Below are 21,312 nucleotides of genomic sequence, written 5' to 3' on the forward strand. Positions count from 1 at the left end.
TAGCTTTTGAAATAGTGCGTTTTGAAAAAGATAGAAATTTGTCTGTAACTTCTCAGGTTACTCGGGTCACCAGTTTTGTGCACGTAGATGACCTTTGCTACTTTCACTGCTTTAGGGTAAAGGTTATCGTTTAATGCATCGTAAAACACGTGACAAAAGGGTAATAATAAGACATCGTTATTGGTTTTATTTTGAATACATCAAGACCAAATGCCATCTTAGCCGATAATTGATCCCCGATAGATTCCGTTTCATGAAGTACTGATTCGTGAAAACAATAAAAAACATCTCTCCAGATTTCTCTGTTCTCTGGTAGCGGTAGCTTTAAATACACTCTGTTTTTGCATACTTTCGCTAGCTTTTGAGAAGTAATCGTTAATGTTCTTGACTGACTGATGTTAAAGATAAAACGGAGTAACGCATTTATTTTGTTTTATCCCTACTACTTCTCTTCATGTTATCACATTTGCCTTCCATCGCAGTTTGGCCGAATAATAAGTTAGTACAATAGGCTGTGCTAGATTTCCCAATTTATATAGTTGGTTTGCCATAGAAAACTTTAGAGCGGCTTTTGAAGTTGTTAGTAGTTTCGCTCTGCTTTAGCATATTATATCACTAGTATTTCCTTTTTGTTAGAGGAAGAATAATCTCATCTATCCACGGTCATAAGGTGTTGACATCGTATTGCCGACAATCATATCGCTATTTTTCACGCGCATAGGTGATGCAATCAGCAATGTTTACATTCCGCCTGAACGAAATAGTCGACATTTGCTAGAACATCAACATATTCTTTCTAGCAGAGACCTAAGAGAACTTCAATGAATGGCATGGGTCACATGAGAACATGCACAGTGAAGCGGAATGGCGGCCTCGTGTGGCAAATTATTCGGAGCTGCAGGTTGCTTTTATACTTGTCTCGCGAGTCAGTTGCTACTTTTGCGGCTGTGATGTTTGATGGACAGGTGCACATGTGACCCTGTCTCTTGTAGAGGCTCCGTATAGCTCATTTATTTGTTTAATTAACAAATTCGGTCATTAGATAACATGACGAAGGCTGCATTTTTCATCCACACAATAGCAACTGAGTGCATCTTTCTCATCGCCCCACGTGATAACGTTTTTGCACACTTACCCAAGAGATTTAAGTTATAGCTTGCAAAAGGAAGAGTTGATTCAACGAAGATATGCTCAGTGATGCGAATTTAATATTTAGGCCGCCGCTGATTATTCGATCCATGAAACTGTCCAGAGAAATGTTGCCAGTTCTCTGACTAGAGGCATGTAATTTACTACAACAAAGAAATCCCCAAAGATACTTGCTCCCAAAGAATCAGTTTCGCTTCCTTACAGTAAATTAGCATCACTGTGAGGTGTCATCAAATAAATCTAAACGGACAACTAATTTGAGTGCCAAACACCCCGTTCTGAGAATGCTGTCATGAGAGGAATTCACCGTGTATTCATGTTGTTGTGCCTCAAGTACACTGCACCAAACTCGACCTGCATTCAAACCGCAAGAATACTACCACGACAGAATTTTACCCTCAATTAATGTTGCCCTGTCTTATATGCACTCTACAAAGCTGGAGCCAGAAAAGGAAAAAAAAAAACTGATTATACGATCTGCTCAGGTCACTTCAGCCTAAACATTTCATAAAGGCTTTATAACGTTGGGAAGTGGTATGGGGGTGTGTGAAAAATAATAGCCGTCATATCACTGGCGAGAAAGCACCCCATTTGTTGCTGTCGCAGGTGAGCAGCGTTCCCTTTACGTTCTTTCCTTCCAGTAAATTGGAGCTCTGCACAAATGAGGTCTGCGCAGCACCTGTTCTCTGAAAGGTGTCAGTATTCTTCACAGGAAGGCCCTCACATGTTATTTCCAAATAAGGCAGAGCTCCGTCACTGCGTCTATGAAGAGGTCCTTGTTCCTATGCTGGTCGACGAGTCTGAAAGGACCCATTCACAACAGAAGAGCATGCAAAGCTTAGTTGAAATGATATAGACTGCTCAAAGCCACTGAACAAGCGGTCAGTCGTATGATCAAAGATTTTGTGTTGTGTAAACTGAAGGGATGTGAGAAACTCCAAATTTTCAACCAATATAAGTGACGCAAACATTGATAGGTTACCAGCTTTTCGTAGTCTTGGACAACCTTCCTGTCCATTTACAGCACTTTTCCCCTGTATTAGGTGAGCGCATAAATGAATGAACGAATGACTTAATACATAATCAAAGAATAGTTAACTAATGAAAGGACGAATTGGTTCATAAGGTTTTAAAGTTCTTTTGGAAGCCGAGTGTAGGGACGGCTATAAATGGAACCATAGCAACTGAGTGCCTGTCACGTGAAACATTTCTATAGTGTCACGAATGACCTGCATCTATTATTTAAGAGAAGACTGCTGTTTCCGAAATGTTTAATAAAACTGGCGGGAGGGGACGTGGTCGATTCCAAGCTATCTTCATTTCTATTTCACTACACCGAATTTGTCATAATTGAGGAACAGTTACACTGACATATACATTTTGGGCATTTCATGTTTGTTTATTAACTTCCAGTACTGCCAGAATCTTAAGGTACGTAGCATATGAAGGGCGGGTAAATACACGAAACCACTTTTGTTTTGAACGGTACGATCCATTGCATCCATTGAAGGTGGTATGATTCATTGAACTTTTTGCCTGCTTACTTAATACACAATTATTAGGCGAAATATTTCCCGAAGCCTCGGCTTCATTCACTTTTACGCGATGCGGTAGCGTAGCAGACTTAGAACATATGCTCTGGAAGTGCTCCGAGTTACGGAGCCACAAGGACAACACCAAAGAGCGTTGGGACACGGCTCTCCGTAGTCCCGAACTAGAAGAACGGGCATGGCCAGTCCATCGAGCCCGCGATGCGGCCGAGAACACTGGGCCCTTCGGTCACGACGTGGGAGTGGCCCGCTTCGGGCTAGGAAACTAGGGCAACCTGAACGGCTTGAATAAAATTTTTCATACGATACCATGTGGGAGTATGAGCCATAGTTTACGCGGGTGTCAGTTATGACATTCTTGCTTGCTTGAGGGGGTATGTGCCGTTGCTGAGGATGACAGATGTTTGTTTTGAGCTTGTCCTGTAATGAAACGTACGTTGCTCTGCACTTCGTATACATGATTCCAATGAATGTATGCACTGTTCGCTTCACTTTGCTGAGTGTTTGCAGCCTCTGCATTATGAGGGGTATGAGCCATTGAAGTTTTTCTTGCTTAAGGGCAAACCTTATCGCAATAAAAAAAAAAAAAAAAAAAGTACGAGCGATTGCTGCTGATGATAATTTTACACGCATAATTTTTTAAGGAATGCATGCTAATACATACTTCACGGACATACTTTAAACGAATGAGATGACACAAGAAATACCACTATATACAAAAGTTTGCGGCTTGTGTGTCATATATCGTTCTTTCTTGTGTATGCGTCCTTTATGCACAGCTCTGCACATACTTAATGCAAGAGTGAGGTGACTTAGGACGCAGTGCTTGTCAGCTGTTTTCAGCATCGTCCAATTAGAGCAAGATTTGCCCATAAACAGATGCGAATGTGTAAACTATCTTTCTTGGTATCCACTTGAAACACTAGGTTTACTGCATTAAAAAGGTAAAATAGGAACATTTTAGGACATTTTTAACACTGCATAAATTATCTTTAAAAGTTACCGACGGTCAGAAAATTATTGAAAACCGAACTCGGCAATATAACGTAACGCGCGCAATACTGAAAAGTGCATTGCTTGAGACATCAAAACTTCAGGAAGTTTGCCAGCGATGCATTTCTCACAATTATACAAATGTTTTTGACGAGGCCGTTTTCAAAAGTTATGCAAGAAATGTAGCGAGCCACATATGTTTTAAACTAATAAATTATGTAACACCTCTTTTGCTGATCTAAACAGTAGCATACAGAATTGTGATAACGGCTTTTGAAACAAGTTACGCTTCGTGGTACATTTTTTGTTGAAACCGACAAATTATTCAGCTGTCCTAGCGTTAAGTACATTGATAAGTGAAATCAACCTTAAGCTCCTGCAGTCAGCAAAGCTAATATTTCTTCCCTAAAGCAACAACATTCATTTGAAGTGTTTAAGCGTTTTTGTGATGGCAGGATTACTACATTTGTTATGTGTTCGAATAGGATAATCGCAAATAAACCTTAACTATAGCTTCTTACTCATTAGCTACCGCTGTAACCTAACAGACAGAGCCACTCTGCAATCGAAAGCAAAAACAAAACAAACATTATACGATATTTATCTTGCTCGTGCATGCAAGAAGAATATGCATGCACTTGTGCCACCAGTCGCAAATACATTAAAAAGAAATTTACTCCGTATAATCACGTATGAAACGATTGTGCTTTAACTCCTAAGCAAAAACACATCATTCAACGGAAGAAAAAAAAAACATATTGTCCGCCCTCATTTTCGTCCACGGAGAGCACGTGCGTACAAAAAAGGAAACGAAATGTTTTTGAGCTAGAGCCGAACTTGTAGAGCAAATAACTAATTAGTAATTGAATATGAGCCATCCACAACTGGGTAAAAGTTCTCTCCAGCTTGTCAATGGTGCTACATTATGTTTACGCTAGCTTGCCGTACTTCAATGATAATTTCGAGGTATAAATTCCGCGTATCAGGAATGAGACATTGAGATCTGTGGGGTTTCATCGGTACGAAAGCTTCGCATGAGGTTCCCTGGGTCTAGGCGAGAGCGTCGTAGTCCCCGGCGTGCACAAGAAGGTTGCTGAGGGCATCATCACCCCATTGATATGAATATGCTTCTGCGCAAAGTCCAAAGCTGTTGCGCACCTATTTCGCTAACACGGATAAACGTTTGAGTCACATGTGTCGTTTCAGTGCCCAGTTCATGCCCATAGAAGAGCCTGTGGTTGTGCTCCCGTTCCCATTGACCCACAAAGACACCCATCAATGAGCAACTGTTCCTAGTGCATCGGGTAGCTGTGCAGTAGCTAAAACCAGGACGCCCTTTGCAGGCCATCATTTAGACTGAAATGTCACGGAGGAAGCAGGAACTTCAAACGCTCACGCGATTTGATGAGCTTGACATCGGACGTGGAAGCTCCTAGCGCGCACCACAGCTAAAGCTTAAACATACGCGTTACACACCAGGAATTATCGTGTAACACCGAACACATATTTTCCACCAAAGACATAGATTGGCATGCAATAGGATAGGCATGGCCTTTCTGTTTATGTTCGAATTCAACATACAATGGCTACAGGTCGTTACCTTTTGACTGTGATAGTAAACTGTATTGTTTATTGTAATTTGGTACTGTGATAGCGAAATGTCACACGTGTACTCACTGTAGTATATATCGAAGCATGGCGATACCGCAGCGTGCCTCAGCACTAAGCCCATGCTTGGCGACGTTTATGTGGGTCGCGGGATCTAATCCCGGCCACGGCGGCCGCATTTCGATGGAGGTGAAATACGAAAACACCCTTGTACTGGCACGTTAAAGAACCCCAGGTCGTCAAAATTTCCGCTGTTCCCCACTACGGCGCACCTCAAAATCACATCGTGGTTTTTCGCACGCAAACCCAATAATGTTCTTTCTTAATTTAGCGTTGACGTGTGCGGACGTAGAGTGGTCACGCAATTCGTGATCGCTCGCAGTACTGTAGGCCCTGCCTGCGCCTAAAATTGTTTTTAAATTGATGACGTTACTCAACTAGCAAGAAAATAGAAAAATAAAGTGCGATGACAGAGCACGAAGCTGTAACATAACGTGTTGATTTAAGCGACGCGTGCACTTATACTCGGGACATGCGCATGTCACTTTGAATTCACTATCACGAGGTATTCTTTAAAGATGACCGCTAAAAAAGATCCGAGGACACCGTGAATGCGAAAGCATTATTGTCCAATGTAACGCCGCGGAGCGGTATTTCGAGTTCTGCTCATCGAGTAATGTGCCATAGCAGCACGCAGCAAGCAGGAACAGCCGGGTATCATCGAGTAATGTGCCGAGCCAGCAAGCAGGAACAGCCTGCGGACCCAAAGCCGCATGCCACCGACGCCCTGCGCGATGAGAGACCGAGGAAGCAGCAGCGGCCACCAAGACTGGCAGGCGCGCGCAGCAGCTATAAGCACAGCGGCGGTGAGAGAGAGAGAGATAGAGAGAGATACGGACCGCGCGCCGGCTTCCGAGAGCGACACGTGACCATCGCTCTCGTAATAGCCCGCCGTGGTACGGAGTACGTCAGTGGCTGTCTGGTTATGCACTCCGCTGCTGAGCGAGAGATCGCGGGGGCGATTCCGGCTGCGGTGAGCGCATTGCGATGGGGAGGCATTGAAAAAAAAAAGCGTCTCGTACTGCGTATTCGATGATTGGTAATTGAATTCTGGAGTATCACGTGCCGAAACCACCATTTGAATATGAGGCACGCCATAGTAGGGGGACTCCGGCTTAGTTTTGACCGCTGGCCGATATTTAACGTGCCACTAATGCACGTGACACGGGCGTTTTTCTTGCATTTCGCCCCCATCGAAAAGCGGCCGCCGTGGCCTCGACGTCTGATCCGCAACATCGTGTTTAGCAGCGTAACGCCGTACCCGCTAAGCCACCACGGAAGGCCGATGCTTGGTAAAGAGCTACAAGAAGTGAAACTTAATTCAGAGCAACCCAGTACTCCGTGCCTCATAATCAGACTGTGGTTCTGTAACTTCATGCCTCAGACTTAATTTTTGCTTTTATTTTCAGCGTAATTAATACAGATTGCGTTCATTTGAGTGCAAGTGACGCATGTGAGTGAGTGAGTGAGTGAGTGAGTGAGTGAGTGAGTGAGTGAGTGAGTGAGTGAGTGAGTGAGTGAGTGAGTGAGTGAGTGAGTGAGTGAGTGAGCGAGTGAGTGAGTGAGTGAGTGAGTAAACATTTGTTGGGTCCAGCAAGCCGTGATAAAATGTGCACCCGGCTAATACCATGACGGGACTGACAGATCTAGCCTGCCGGCCCGATCGCAGGCGCGCTGGACGGCTAGGATTTGGCCCTCCAAGACCGGACTTCGCAGGAGCGGGTCCCTCACATTTAGAAGAACTTCCTGCTGGGCGAGTTGGTGCATAGGTACGTTAGGAAGAGTTGCGCCTAAGAAAGAAAGAAAAATGGGAAAATAACAAGGCAGGCGGCACGCATAGACCTTCTTGAACGAGCAGTCAAAGGGTTATCCCTCTTCTGGCATACTAGTTGATCTATGCGCGCGCACCTGCGCGCAAAGTGTACGCGGTTTGAATGACAGGAAACGTTTCGTTCTGTTCAGTGTAACCGGATGTAGAAGGGAATTTCACTCAGGGTTGCTTTAATTGAATTCTTCGGGACACCGTAACTAATAACGTTAGGATGCATTTCACCCCCGAAGCCCACAGCTGCTGTAACGTGGCCTCCCAGATAAGGAAATGTCGCCAACGCTTGTTGCCTGAGATTAATTTAATTCCGCACCAGCGATAAGTTTCCTGGCCGTCCCTTCACAACAGCGGAATAGCAGCGACGCTTGCGGAGTTTGACGTCCTGCTCCATTTACGGGGCAATTTAAAGACATATGAGCGCGAGGGCACGTAGGTTTTTTTGTTTTTCGATTAGCAAAATGCCAAATCTCAGTGATAAATAGAAGCGTTCGCACTCGCAGAGATGCCAAGCGAGTCGACGAAGGTGCTGCTGCTACGTAGTCAGGCTTACATCGTTTAGTGACGACCGTTCGTATTACGGGGTTTTTTGTGCGAGTGGACGCCGACGCCGGTAGTGGGAACGTGACTATGTGCAATCATGCTTTGGTAGCAGCCTTCAGTTCAAAACGGTGAGTGGTGCGTTGGGAAAATGTTGCCGTTTCGCCCGTAATGAGAAGCAGTGAGGCAGTAGCTGGTGCAATACTACGCGCAGTGTGGCGCGCACACTTTATTGCGGTATCCGCAGGAAAAACATTTGCAATGCGTGAGAAATCTTCTTTCGAGAAGTTTAAGGAATATTTCGGTAGATTTACTGATTGGTCATTCAATGATTACCGCCTGTGTGAGATACGTAAAACTACTCAACATTGTTTCATAATGCCATTTCAGTTTGCCATGTACTTCAACGAACCCTTCAGGACGACTTTGGTGCTCATTCCGTGCAATATGTGGTGCCAACTAGGGGTGACTTTGTACCATGTTACAGGTTTGCAGTTACAGAATGCATACCCCATGGAAGAAAGGAAAGCTGGAGCAAAACGCCGGACCCATAACTTATCCTGCAAGAAACGTCAGTCAAATGATCCTCGAAGCAAATATGTCGCCATGTATCATTTATCGGACCCTTATGGAGCATTACATAACCGGGGGGTGTTGTACACAAAATATAACAAGTTTATGTGAGCGAACGAAACAAATCACAGCACGCAGGCCATTACTGTAAAATTAAAAATGAAGCATACATGACAATGTAGATGATGTATATATATATATATATATATATATATATATATATATATATATATATATATATATATATATATATATACTAGGACACATAAATACCCAAGAAAGTGGATGGGGAAACAGCGCCGCGGTAGCTCAATTGATAGAGCATCGCACGCGAAATGCGAAGGTTGTGGGTTCGGTTGCCACAGGCGGCAAGTTGTTAGCACATGACTCCGGTCATGTGCTAATTGTGGCCATGTTGTTCCTGTGAACTTCTTCATCTCATCCGCCCACCGAACGTCCTGCCGTCGTCCGCTGCTACGCATCCCTTCCCTTGGGATCCAGTCCGTAACCCTTAATGACCATTGGTTATCTTCCCTCCTCATTACATGTCCTGCCCATGCTCATTTCTTTTTCTTGATTTCAACTAAGATGTCATTAACTCGCGTTTGTTCCCTCACCCAATCTGCTCTTTTCTTATCCCTTAACGTTACACCTATCATTCTTCTTTCCATAGCTCGTTGCGTAGTAGAACCTTTTTCGTAAGCCTCCAAGTTTCTTCCCCCTACGTGAGTACTGGTAAGACAGCTGTTATAAACATTTCTCTTGGGGGATAAAGGCAACCTGCTGTTCATGATCTGAGAATGCCTGCCAAACGCACCCCAGCCCATTCTTATTCTTCTGACTATTTCAGTCTCATGATCCGGATCCGCGGTCGCTACCTGTCCTAAGTATATGTATTCCCTTACCACTTCCAGTGCCTCGCTACCTATCGTAATCTGCAGTTCTCTTCCGAGACTGTTAAAGATTACCTTAGATTTCTGCAGATTAATTTTTAGACCCACCCTTCTGCTCTGCCTCTCCAGGTCAGTGAGCATGCATTGCAATTGGTCCCCTGAGGTACTAAGCAAGGCAATATCATCAGCCAATCGCAAGCTACTGAAGTATTCTCCATTAACTCTTAGCCCCAATTCTTCCCAATCCAGGTCTCTGAATACCTCCTGTAGACACGCCGTGAATAGCACCGGAGATATCGCATCTCCCTAAGTATGGACAGCTGGGCTAGTTGGTTATGATTATAATGCTCATAATGCTAATCATAAACCGGCGTTCGTGTTGTCTTTATCTTCCCGTCCGTGTTCAATTGTGCGCTGGAACGATGTTTCATAACGCATCTCCCTGCTCGACGCCTTTCTTTATGGAGGACTACGGTGGCTGTGGAGCCGCTATAGATATCTTTCAGTATTTTTACATACGGCTCGTCTACACCCTGATTCGGTAATGCCTCTATGACTGCTGAGGTTTCGACTGAATCAAACGCTTTCTCGTAATCAATGAAAACTATACATAAGGGTTGGTTATATTCCGCACATTTCTCTATCACCTGATTAATAGTGTGAATATGGTCTAGTGTTGAGTAGCCTTTACGGAATCCTGTCTGGTCCTTTGCTTGACAGAAATCTAAGGTGTTCCTGATTCTATTTGCAATTACCTTAGTAAATACTTTGTAGGCAACGAACAGTAAACTGATCGGTCTATAATTTTTCAATTCTGTGGCGTCCCCTTTCTTATGGATTAGGATTATGTTAGTGTTCTTCCAAGATTCCGGTACGCTCGAAGTAATGAGGCATTGCGTATACAGGGTGGCCAGTTTTTCGAGAACAATCTGGCAACCATCGTTCAACAAATCTACTGTTATCTGGTCCTCCCCAGCTGCCTTCCCCCTTCGCATAGCTCCCAAGGCTTTCTTTATTTCTTCCGGCGTTACTTGTGGGATGCCAAATTCCTCTAGACTATTCTCTCTTCCATTATCGTAGTGGGTGCCCCTGGTACTGTATAAATCTCGATAGAACTCCTCAGCCACTTATACTATCTCATCCATATTAGTAATTATATTGTCCGCTTTGTCTTTTAACACATACGTGTGATTCTTGCCTATTCCTAGTTTTTTCTTCACTGTTTTTAGGCTTCCTGCGTTCCTAAAGCATGTTCAAGTCTATCCATATTATACTTCCTTTTGTCACCTGTCTTACGCTTGTTGATTAACTGCAAAGTTCTGCCAGTTCTATTGTAACAATTTTTTCAATTATCGGGTTTAACGTGCCAAAACCACTTTCTGATTATGAGGCACGACGTAGTGAAGGACTCCGGAAATTTCGACCACCTGGGGTTCTTTAACGTGCACTTAAATCTGAGTACACGGGTGTTTTCGCATTTCGCCCCCATCGAAATCCAGTTCTATTCTAGCTGTAGGGTTAGAGGCATTCGTAAATTGGAGTTTCTTGATCAGATCTTTGGTCTCCTGCGATAGCTTTCTGTTACCCTGTCTAACGGAATTACCGCCGACCTCTATTGTACATTCCTTAATGATGCCCATAAGATTATCGTTCGTATCTTCAACACTAAGGTCCACATCCTGAGTTAAAGCCGAATACCCGTTCTGTAGCTTGATCCGTAATTCCTCTATTTTCCTTCTTACCGCTCATTGATCCGCTTCTTATGTATCAGTTTCTTCCGTTCCCTCCTGAAGTCTAGGCTAATTCGAGTTCTGATCCTATGGTCACTGCAGCGCACTTTGCCGAGCACGTCCACATCTTGTACGTTGCCAGGGTTAGCGCAAAGTATAAAGTCTATTTCATTTCTAGTCTCGCCATTCGGACTCCTCCACCTCCAGTTTCGGCTATCCCGCTTGCGGAAGAAGGTATTCATTATTCGTATAATATTCTGTTCCGCAAAGTCTACTAATAACTCTCCCCGGCTATTCCTAGTGCCTATGCCATATTCTCCCACTAACTTGTGTCCAGCCTGCTTCTTGCCTACCTTGGCATTGAAGTCGCCCATCAGTATAGTGTATTTTGTTTTGGACTTTACACATCGCCGATTCCACGTCTTCATAGATGCTTTCGACTTCCTGGTCATCATGACTGCTTGTAGTGGCGTTGACCTGTACGACCTGCAATTTGTACCTCTTATTTATAAGCGGTACAAATTATTATAGGTTATACAAAAAACGTGCTCTTGACTTCACGCATTGCAGAAAGAAGATAAGCAACCATTTTAGTGCATAGAACTATTTACCGAACGAACTTAGCACTACCTTTTTTTAAATATAAAAGTCGCAGGTGCGCCCAGAAGGCGAAACTCGCTGTCAGAACCTGGAGAGAGGAATCGCGGCAGCACCAGCGAGCGTACTGACCTTCGTTCTGCGTTTCGCTTCAAGGCGAACGAAGACAGGATAAACAGGGCGCGGAGGATTACGTTCTGTCTTCCTCGCAAATGGCTTTCAAGGCCCAGCGGCCAGCTCAGAATTAAACGAGCCCCCCTCCCTACCCTCCTCCCGGAGTGCTCCACGCGACAGAAGCCGGCGCGCTTCGTCCCCACTTCCCTCCCTTGGCTTCGCGAGATTGAACCGCGATCGACGACTCACCTTGGACCTACGGAACCTCACGACGACTGCTACGGCGACAGCAGAAATGCGCCTGGAGTGTCCATCAAATTGCAATCCCAATGATATAGCCCATTGATAATCAGAACTGCAGGCATGAGCTTATTGAGTTATCAGTTTTTTGTGAATATTGTTCTTTATATGGAAATGTAAGCACTTCGTGGACGTCTACCAACCTTCAGCAAAATACCACATTCATTCACTTTATTAATGTTAGCAGCAACGGCGAAAATAGTGCTGCTGCCTTGCGGTGACTGCATTTCGACACTTCAACCATTTTTATTCACCATCTTGCTGCTTTTTAATGATGCTATAAGTAGTATAAACTTTATTTTTCTTAGTCGTTTTAAGCATTGGGTGGCTTCTTCAATCCAAGTCTCCACTGGTATATGCGGTTAGCTGGGCTTTACCGGGAAGAGCTCTCTGGCTCTCTAGATCTTCCCTAGCAAACCAAACCTCCCACTGCCTGCTACTTGGCACTTGCGCTGTAAAGGGTGAATTGGAGTTTGGAGGGTGTAATTTACACATCCACGTAACGTGGGCAAGAGTCGGCCGCTGCGCGCGTGTATCAAATGCATGCAATAAATTGGCCAGCATTCGGGTTAAAGCTGCTGGCGCTAAAATTAAACATGCTGGCACGTGAATACAATTTGCGGCCGAATGGCCTACTGGCGCTGGAGCCGTGAATAAATGCGATGTGACTGAATATTTCCCACTAGAATTAGATAGTCTCGCCCTCAGACGATTCCTGTGGCGGCCGAATTACCACGGCTGGCACTTGGTTCAAAGTGAAACGGAAAACATGCAGTTTTCCTTTAAACGATCCCTCTGCCTCTCAAATTTTCGTAGCTGACATTACATCTACAATAACTTTATCAGCCACTCAGAAGATAGCTGCGTTTAAATTTTTCTATATGAAATATTTCTACATTTTTTCCATGTATAAGTACTTTTTAAGGAGCTAAAGCAACAGCATAACGGAGGCAGCTGTAAAAGCAAAATATATTAGTAACCTGTCCCTTTTCACTTACTGCCACACCTGGCACGAATGGAAGATTGCAGAACAAAATTTGCATTCATTTACAGTTATTTCCTTGAAGCAGCTTGACGGAAGTAACAAAAAAAAAGGTGGCACTCTGACCATGTGGTTCGGAAGGATTACCGGGGTGGGAGTAAGTTGTAATTTATTTCGTTTTCTCTTGGTGGAAGCATTGTTGCAGAAAATAGCCAAGAACACTTGCGGCCGTCACTGATTATGCATGTCATCAGTTAACCCATGCCATCGTGCGTGTTATCTGTGCAATTATTTTCTCAATCTTATCATATATGTGCGCTTTCTAATTGACATTTGCAAGGGTCACAGCTAAGGAAGTTGGTTTATGCAGTGAGCCGTCGGAAGTCTACTTCTGATATCATTTAAGTCCCCACAACAAAGCCTTTTTCTCTGCCGCCTTGAAGCTGAAAAAAATTTAATGAATTGCAATTTCTGTGGACGGACTAATGTGTGATAAAAGCCCACTGGAATGCATCAAATGCATTACACAAAACTAAGGCAGCGGCAGGCCTTTGTATTTTTATGAAGGGCCATAACCAGTAGTGAACCTGGTTGCTCAACATATCTACTTGAACCCTCCGGAATCATTTAAATTCCCATTTCCACATTCTCCAGGTTTGTGTCTTATATACTTGAATATTCGTAGTCTGTATTGCCATTACGAAACTTCTCTCGCCAAAGTGCCACCCTGCAGCATTCATTTGACATCATTGGTTTACTTGAAACTTGGCTTAGATTTTCGTCATCTGAGAACTGCAATATCCCAGGGCACAACCTTCAGTTAGAAAATCGGCGATCCCATACAACCGCTGCTTTACACGAAGGGGTACCTCTACACATTAAAGATAGCATCAGGTATAAGGTACAACTGGACATATGTTTTACTATGGAGTGGTGTGAATCACTACTTACAGAAATTCCTCATATTGCCGCGTAAATTCGCAGGTTACCACAGTAAGCACAAAAACAGGCTTTTTGGAGTAACATGCAGGCGCCCCCCGAACGGGAGGGAAGATTAGTTTCAAGCACTAGAAAAGTGTTTCACAAAACATGTAACTAATGAAACTAGCATTTTTATCACAGGTGACCTCAGTATTTGTACCTCTGGCAAAAATTAGCATGACTTCCGAGTACTCTGATGTTTTGGCCTATTATGGATCAACTAGTAAATGTGCCAACTCGATAGATTAGTAACAAATACACAACACCAGACCAAATATTAACTAATTGTCCATGTTCTGCTTTTGTGAGCGCTACAATGTCTGCTGACAGAACAGATCATATGAGCATCTTTACTTTGTTTATGTCGTCATTCTGCGCTAAGAATGAAACATATACCAGTAAACCTGATCACACAGCTGATCACATGGAACGTGCAGTACATGAAAAGAATGAATTATCGCTACTTCCCCTAGCGGCAAATGATGCGCGATATCTATTGACCAAACTATGCGGTAGAGTGTACAAGGAAACTTGCTCTATAAATTATGCGCCGAACTCTCAATTATATAATGTCGATTCTGAAATAGATACAATACAACGCTTAAACTTAGTCGGTCTGTTGAAACTACAGTTCATAGGGTTCCGCTAGCTTTTCTATATGGTATAAGAACAACCAACAGTGTTACATGTTCATGTAAAGAGGCTGGAGAAAACAAAAAAACGCCTTCTTTTATACTGCAAAAGTCACGATGCTACCCGCTAGAATCATTAAAAAAACTATATGGTTTGTACAGATGGCCACTATCCTTAAGAAAAATTTCAGGTCCATGGCACACAGAAAACTTAAAAACATCGCTGCGCGCACCTTGGTACACTTTCCGGAGGTATAAAAATTATCACAAAAAACAGTTTTTGGGATATTTGTGATGTTTTGTAACTGCGTGAGTTATTGTTCGCATTGTTACTATTAACAGGCACCCTTATGACATGTTCATTGTGTCATCGTGTTCATGTACTATTTGCATTGTAGTTAGAGTGCGGCATTCAAGAGGGACTTCATTCGCAAGTCCCTTAGGTCTTCTGCGCGGGCATCTTGGTTTTGTGAACTTTTGTGCTCTGTGAAGTCACGTGTTGCGTGTGAACACTCCCATTTTTTGTGAGTATTTATGCTATGTGAACTCTTCTGTTGCGCGAACATTGATTTTTATAGCAGTACTGAGACTTAGTACGTGAATGTTCGTTCGTGTGTCTATTAGTTTAGTTTTGTGATCGTTGACAAGTTTCCGACGATAACTATCAGGTAAAAGAAGAGGAGCATGCGACGCCACAAATAGGCACCAACCTCTTCTTAAATGCGTCTAATAAAACAATTTATGGCACACATATCCAGTTATAGAGCGAACGCTGTGGTGAAAAAGATAATTAAACTAAAAGCGCCGTGCGTGATACCGACTCTCAATATCACATGGGCTGCCAGACTTGACCGCATTGTGTCTTCTACAACACGTGAAAGTGTCGCCATTGCAGCAATCTTGCGCAAACTGAATTTGTAGCATCCTCAGCCTGTGTTGCTGCTTTCAGAGAGCAAGGCAGGCTGAAACTGTCACTGTGTGCGTTTCAGCTTTGCAAGTTCATTCAGCGTGAATTACATCCTTTTAGAAAATTACAAAAACCCACATGTACCGCGCTGTTCCAGTGAGTGCCTTCCCATTCAAGCCAACGAAGAAGGCTCCCTGGGACGCAAGAAAGGGACATGAAGAATGTTATCTTAAGCCATTTCAGCTCATTATGGTCTCCACCGCATCAACCTCGTGTGACTGAAGCACTTAACAGAAGTGATACCACCCTCGTCTATCGCCTCAGTACAGAGTGAGCACAAACTCCAACAGGGTGCTGTAAGACAGGACTTTGCCCATCATCGTCGTGTGTGCATTGTAGAATTCTTGGTTAATTGAACATTACATGCTGAAGTGAACTAAATTTGAAGCAGGTCGTGAGGTAATAATAGATGAACTCAAGCGCAAGATGGCACCACCCTCATGTGCAACAGATATTTCGTTCCCGCGATTATATTCGGTATTAGGAGGGAAGTACTTCGGCTCCTCTTCAAGTTGATACATAATAGAGTTTTGGGAAGTAAACAGTGAACCATATGGGTTGTCGCGGTATGGAAAATGTGCAGCGTATTCGGCTCTGGCTGGTGTTGGTAGCTGGACTGCTTTCAAACTGTTTCAGGCCGTACCGACGTTCAGTGATGGCCTTCTGGCTAGGTGCGCCTGCAGCAAGCAACACCACTCTTTCTTTCCTGCTAATATTGCGAGGAATTACTACGGCTCTGCGATCCTTCAGCCACCATAGGAATGGACGTTCGTACGCGGATTATCTATCTTCATGGTTGTGGCTACAAAGGTCCTTTTGGCTTCCTTTAGTGCGCTCTATCTTTTTTCTTGGCCTATACTTCAATTGTATTCTCCATTTCTAAATTCAGGAGGCAATAACGGTTCTGCTCAAGTCCATTACGTACCATTACGAAGTTACATGTCATAGTACTTGTCATTGCTTCGGAGCAAGGCGAAAGAACGCGGTAGAATGCAATCAGCCGGGAACTTGCTTAGGATCATCAGAAGGGCACAACAAAACGAGCAGAAGAAGTCGAGCAGAGCAATCAATCAATACTGAGTGCGCTGATAGAAAATCGGGACCCAAAATGACGTCGTGGGGATATTCTTGAAGAACAGAAACAGGAACAGAGGTCTGACGGCCGATGGCACTGACACGAGCAGCGCGCGTTCATATGACGACCATTGTCCTTCATTGTCGACCAGGGGTGAAGAGTTTAGTCAAGCGTCTACGAATATTACTCATGACTGAAATATGCTCACCGATATCAATTTAAACCCTTAGAGGGACACCATCCAATCCATACACACCTCAGGTACATTTCCATCCGCCGGCAGTGTCCGTGTCGTACGGACAATGCCGGCGGATTTCAGTCCGTGTCGTTGTAGGAACGTCCCCACTCAGAGCTGCACCCGTCAGTTTTCTGAGGAGTGCTGAGCATGGGCGACGAAAAACGCCGAACCGAAAGTGGACGAGACAGGAAGCGTCGTGATGAAGGTGATCGACTCTGTCATGTAGGTAACGAGGCCTCAATATGGTCATATGGCTCAGTAGGTTCTCTTAGCAGCAGAATACTTTCTGGTGAGCGAGGATAAGGTTAGAAGGCAGATCGAAGTGAGAATGTCCAGGTGCTGTAGCAGTGGCGAGAAATGTGACCAACCCGTTGGGAGTTGAAACAAATAGGCCCGTCATCTTGCGTTTGCCTGTTCATTGGGCTACGAAACGGGTCCGAGGAATACTGTTTCCGCGAAGCAGGGACAGTAGCAACGGTGTTGGATAGGCTGACGCAGCAAACCGAGTGAATACGCACTTCCACCAGGGCTTCGCGAACGACCGACGGTATGAGGAAAGCCATCGGTCGACAGTCATTAAGGGCATACGTCTGGGAGCTAACTGGCTACACTGCCTCTACGTCTTGGCGGACAATGAACACAGTGCTCTCTGACCTGGTCGGCTGAGAAGCGGAATGGTGTTCGCACCGTGATTTAGCGGCTGTATTTGGAAGACGGGTATACTGATGCACTATTCGACGGCCCGTAGCTTCTCCGAAACTTCGGCATTCAGTTATGCTGTCATTGATGCTGATAACGATTTTTTTACTCGTTTTCTTCGGGGATTCAGTCGTACACCTTGCGGCGAAAGGTAACAACGTCTTGAATATATGTCACATATGACTCGGTCGACGTCTGGACATGAAAACCAAGTTGCGTCTTCGCGGCTAGTTTACGTCTAACAGTCTTCCTGAAAAGGCCGCCGAGCTTTTTCTTTGATTGCTCACAACTTCTTAGCTCCTCATCATGAGTCTTAAACCGGGCGTTACGTGCCTATCAGGTAGAAGATCACATTGGTTAGCATAAGTGCGTGAACGCACCTGTTGTTTTCGCTCACGAGCTGGTGCATCTGGAGTCAATCATTGATGTCGAGATCTTTTGGCACCCGCAAACGTGATAGGGTCGCGGTGCTCAGACAAGAAGCCGGTTGGCATGGTGGTCACCATCGTGGCCGCCGTTGCTGCAGCTTCTTCGTCAGTCGGCATGACGGTAGCGGCCAAGCTACGACTGCTTCAGAGCTGCGTCTTGCGTCAGATGTGCCCGGTAGTTCCACCAAAATTTGGCACAAGGAGTAAGGAAACAGGCAAATCTATATAGATATTATGTACGAGAGAATGCCAGACCACGCGTATGTTTTACGTCTTCATTTCCAGCCCTAAGCTCTTCCTTTGCTTTTTCAGCCTCGCGCTCAGCGTTTTATTAATATTGACGATGACTGTGCATTGTTTATATGTTTTCCAGTGACCATTTTTCACAATCTGGTAGAGCTAAAAAGTTCAGCTGTACTGTCTAACCATTGCTACAAAGGCGTGTTACACGGTCTGACCAGTGGTAAATAGCTCGTAATTTACAGTGGGGCACTTAAAACACTCAGGTGTTTTACGCGCCAACAACCTTGTTATGATTAAACGCCATGCTGTAGTGGGAGCCTCCGGAATAATCTTTATCATCTGGGGTTCCTTAACGCGCAGCTAAATCTGAGTACACGAGAGTTCTTGCATTTCACCCCCATCGGAATGCGGCCACCGCGGCCAAGATCGAACCAGCTACCTAGAGCTCTGCAGCACAACGCCACAGCCACTCGAGTCCCACGGCGGGTATACTTGCTCTTTAGCGTCCCGTGAACATGGCCATAGTCTTTCCTTTTTTCGCTTACGATCGTATCAGGCAAACAATTAAGCCAGAGAAAGTATGAGGAAAGTAACCTGTTATGTTTTAAATGAAATAGAGAAATATTAGGGGCGAGGAAAAAATTCATGAGCCATTCAACTCTGTGAAGGTTCATGATCATTGAAGCCGTTTAGCGCAAGAGACAGAGGTGACATAGTGTTTCAACAAAGGTACGAATATATTTATTGTCCTGATCGCTGGTCATCGTGACGATAGGTATACACACGCAAACATTCTCGTATCACCTCTGTCAATATATGAGTGCGTCACGTAAGAAAATGAATGGCTCATACACCTTTCAGAAATGGTTCACACCGTAAATAAAACTTAGCACGGCCGCCCCATTACGGTGATAGAAGAGAAATGACATTCTACGCAGGAATGATGAACGGCCACAAAGGCCGGCGTTGAAGATTACGATGCTCGAGACATTGCTGATGATGATAGTTGATGATAATGATGATCACGACAGTTTTCTCTTGCGAATGAATGGCTCATGCCCCCTTAAGCAACGAGCGGCAACGGAGCCAGGAGAAAGAGGAAAAACTTTATTTGCTCTAATTGGTTAGAAATTAGCGGTGGCAGATGTGGTCGGCCGTCTTCACGGTCTTCTTGCCCATCTGCGCAGAGTCGACGCCCCTATTCCAGGGCACCACTGAGGGTGGCTACTCGGTGAGCGTGCCTTACTAGTCCATGCTGGACTTTCGGGTCGCTGCTGAAGAGCACCCTCTCCCACTGCTCCGCACTCGGGTCTTTCATTTGAAGGAATTGTTGATTTTGAACGCATCCCTATGTAATGGGATATAAGGTGGGCTTGGCGCCACACCAGGGGCAAATGTCTCTAACTGGGTGGGAAACATCTTGCTTAGTGTGTTTAGATTTGGGTACGTTCCTGTTTGCAGCCTCCTCCAAGAGGTTGCTTCATGCTGATGTACGCTGTTGTGGGGTGGAGGGTATTTGATTCGGACACCCTTATAGTAATTCAGAATGTCTGAGTAGCTTGGGTTGACTGGTATGGGTTCCTCAGCGTCGGTGCTGGTGGCCGCTCGGTTTGTGTGCTCTCGAGCTGTCTTGTCCGCCCTCAGGTTCCCTTCTATTCCAGGGTGTCCCGCTACCTAGAAAATTCTATGCCTGACTTTGTTGTTAGCCCTGCAGGAACGGAGGATGTGAAGCGCTCTGCGTCCTATTCTGCCTTTCATGTAATTCCGAGACGTAGCTTGCGAGTCGGTGAGTATTGTTAAGGACCTTTCGGATCGGTAGCCCTCCACTGCCGCTAGAGCTATGGCTACTTCCTCAGCTTCCGTTACCGAGTAGTCCTTCATTGACGCGCTGCTGCTTAGTCCTGGCTTATTACTATCGCAGCTGTCTTTACTATGTTTCTGCCTCTTTGCATGGCGTATACTGCAGCATCTGTGTATACTGTTGTATTTTTTGTGGCCAGGTACTTTTCGACGTATTTCGCCCTTGCGTCCCTTCGCGCCGTGTGGAGGTTTGGGTCCATGTTTTTGGGTAGGGAGCTAACAGTGTATGTTTTCCGATATTCATCAGGAATTCCCTCCGTTCTTTGGGTTACTTTGATTGATTCCGCGAAGCCTAGCCTTATTAGGAGTTCCCTTCCCGTCTAGGTCTGCTGGAGTCTCATGAGTTGTGCGATACTTCGGTCTTCTTTTAGTTCTTCGAAGGTGTTGCTAAAACCGAGTGCCATTAGTTTATCTGTCGATGTATTGTTAGGCAGGTGAAGTGCTTTTTTGTAGGCTTTGCGTAAAATGGTGCCTGCTTTTTGTATTTCCTGTTTGGTGCAGTTGAAGTACAGGAGTGAGTATGCGACCCTGCTGACCACCAGGTTGCCAACTAGTTTAAGTGTGTCTCCTTCTTTCATCCCGTATCTCTTTTGTGACACCCGCGTGATCATGCGCGCTATTTGGGTTGTTGACTGCTTGAGTGTTCTTAGCGTGTGGGTGCAGCGCTGGTTGGATTGCACCCACATTCCACTGATCCTGATTTGTTGGCGTTCCGGTATCAGCTGCCTCTTTAGCCGCATGTTAAAGCTTTCTTTGCTTTTCTTGCCCCGTGTAATTCTCAGTAGCTCGGATTTCTCCGTTGAGCACTCAAGGCCTCTTTCCCCGACGTATTCTTCCACGCAAGTGGCTGCCTCTTGCAGATAGCTTTCTTTTTGGCACAGAGAGCCTTTAGTGGCCCAGGTGGTGACATCATCTGCATACATGGCGTGTTGTATGCCTTCGATTTTGCTTACTTTATGCCCTAGGCCAATCATTGCGATGCTAAAGAGTAGCTGTGGAAAGAGACGACGGCGTGGCACGAACGCGTTTGGCGGCTGCGCCGAGCGGCGCCAAAGAGCTAGTTTGTGCGTTGTTCGTGGACGACTGAAATTCCTCAGCCATGTACAGCTTCTCCGTAAAATTACTTAACTTACCCCAGGTGGGAGCTGAGCTTACATTTTAACGCGATAGCGTTAAAGGGCCCCGTGTCGCAGAAAATCCGGCGTCGGCGTCGGAGGTCGTTTCAGCGAAAAGATTTTCTAACCACCCATAACCAGGTTCTCCATATGTCGCGAC

General features: G+C 44.9%; 1 protein-coding gene across 1 annotated transcript in view; it reads left to right on the plus strand.

Moving 5' to 3' along the window:
• The first annotated feature begins 7,723 nt into the window (after window positions 1-7,723).
• LOC142591101 (arylsulfatase B-like) overlaps window positions 7,724-21,312 on the plus strand; it is a 48,745-nt gene continuing 35,156 nt past the window's right edge. The window contains exon 1 of the mRNA XM_075703487.1: window positions 7,724-7,856. Coding sequence (XP_075559602.1) covers window positions 7,816-7,856 — 41 coding nt within the window. The 5' untranslated portion in view covers window positions 7,724-7,815. The remainder of the gene's footprint in view (window positions 7,857-21,312) is intronic.

This window comes from Dermacentor variabilis, chromosome 8 (assembly GCF_050947875.1).
Source record: "Dermacentor variabilis isolate Ectoservices chromosome 8, ASM5094787v1, whole genome shotgun sequence".
NCBI lineage: Eukaryota > Metazoa > Arthropoda > Arachnida > Ixodida > Ixodidae > Dermacentor > Dermacentor variabilis.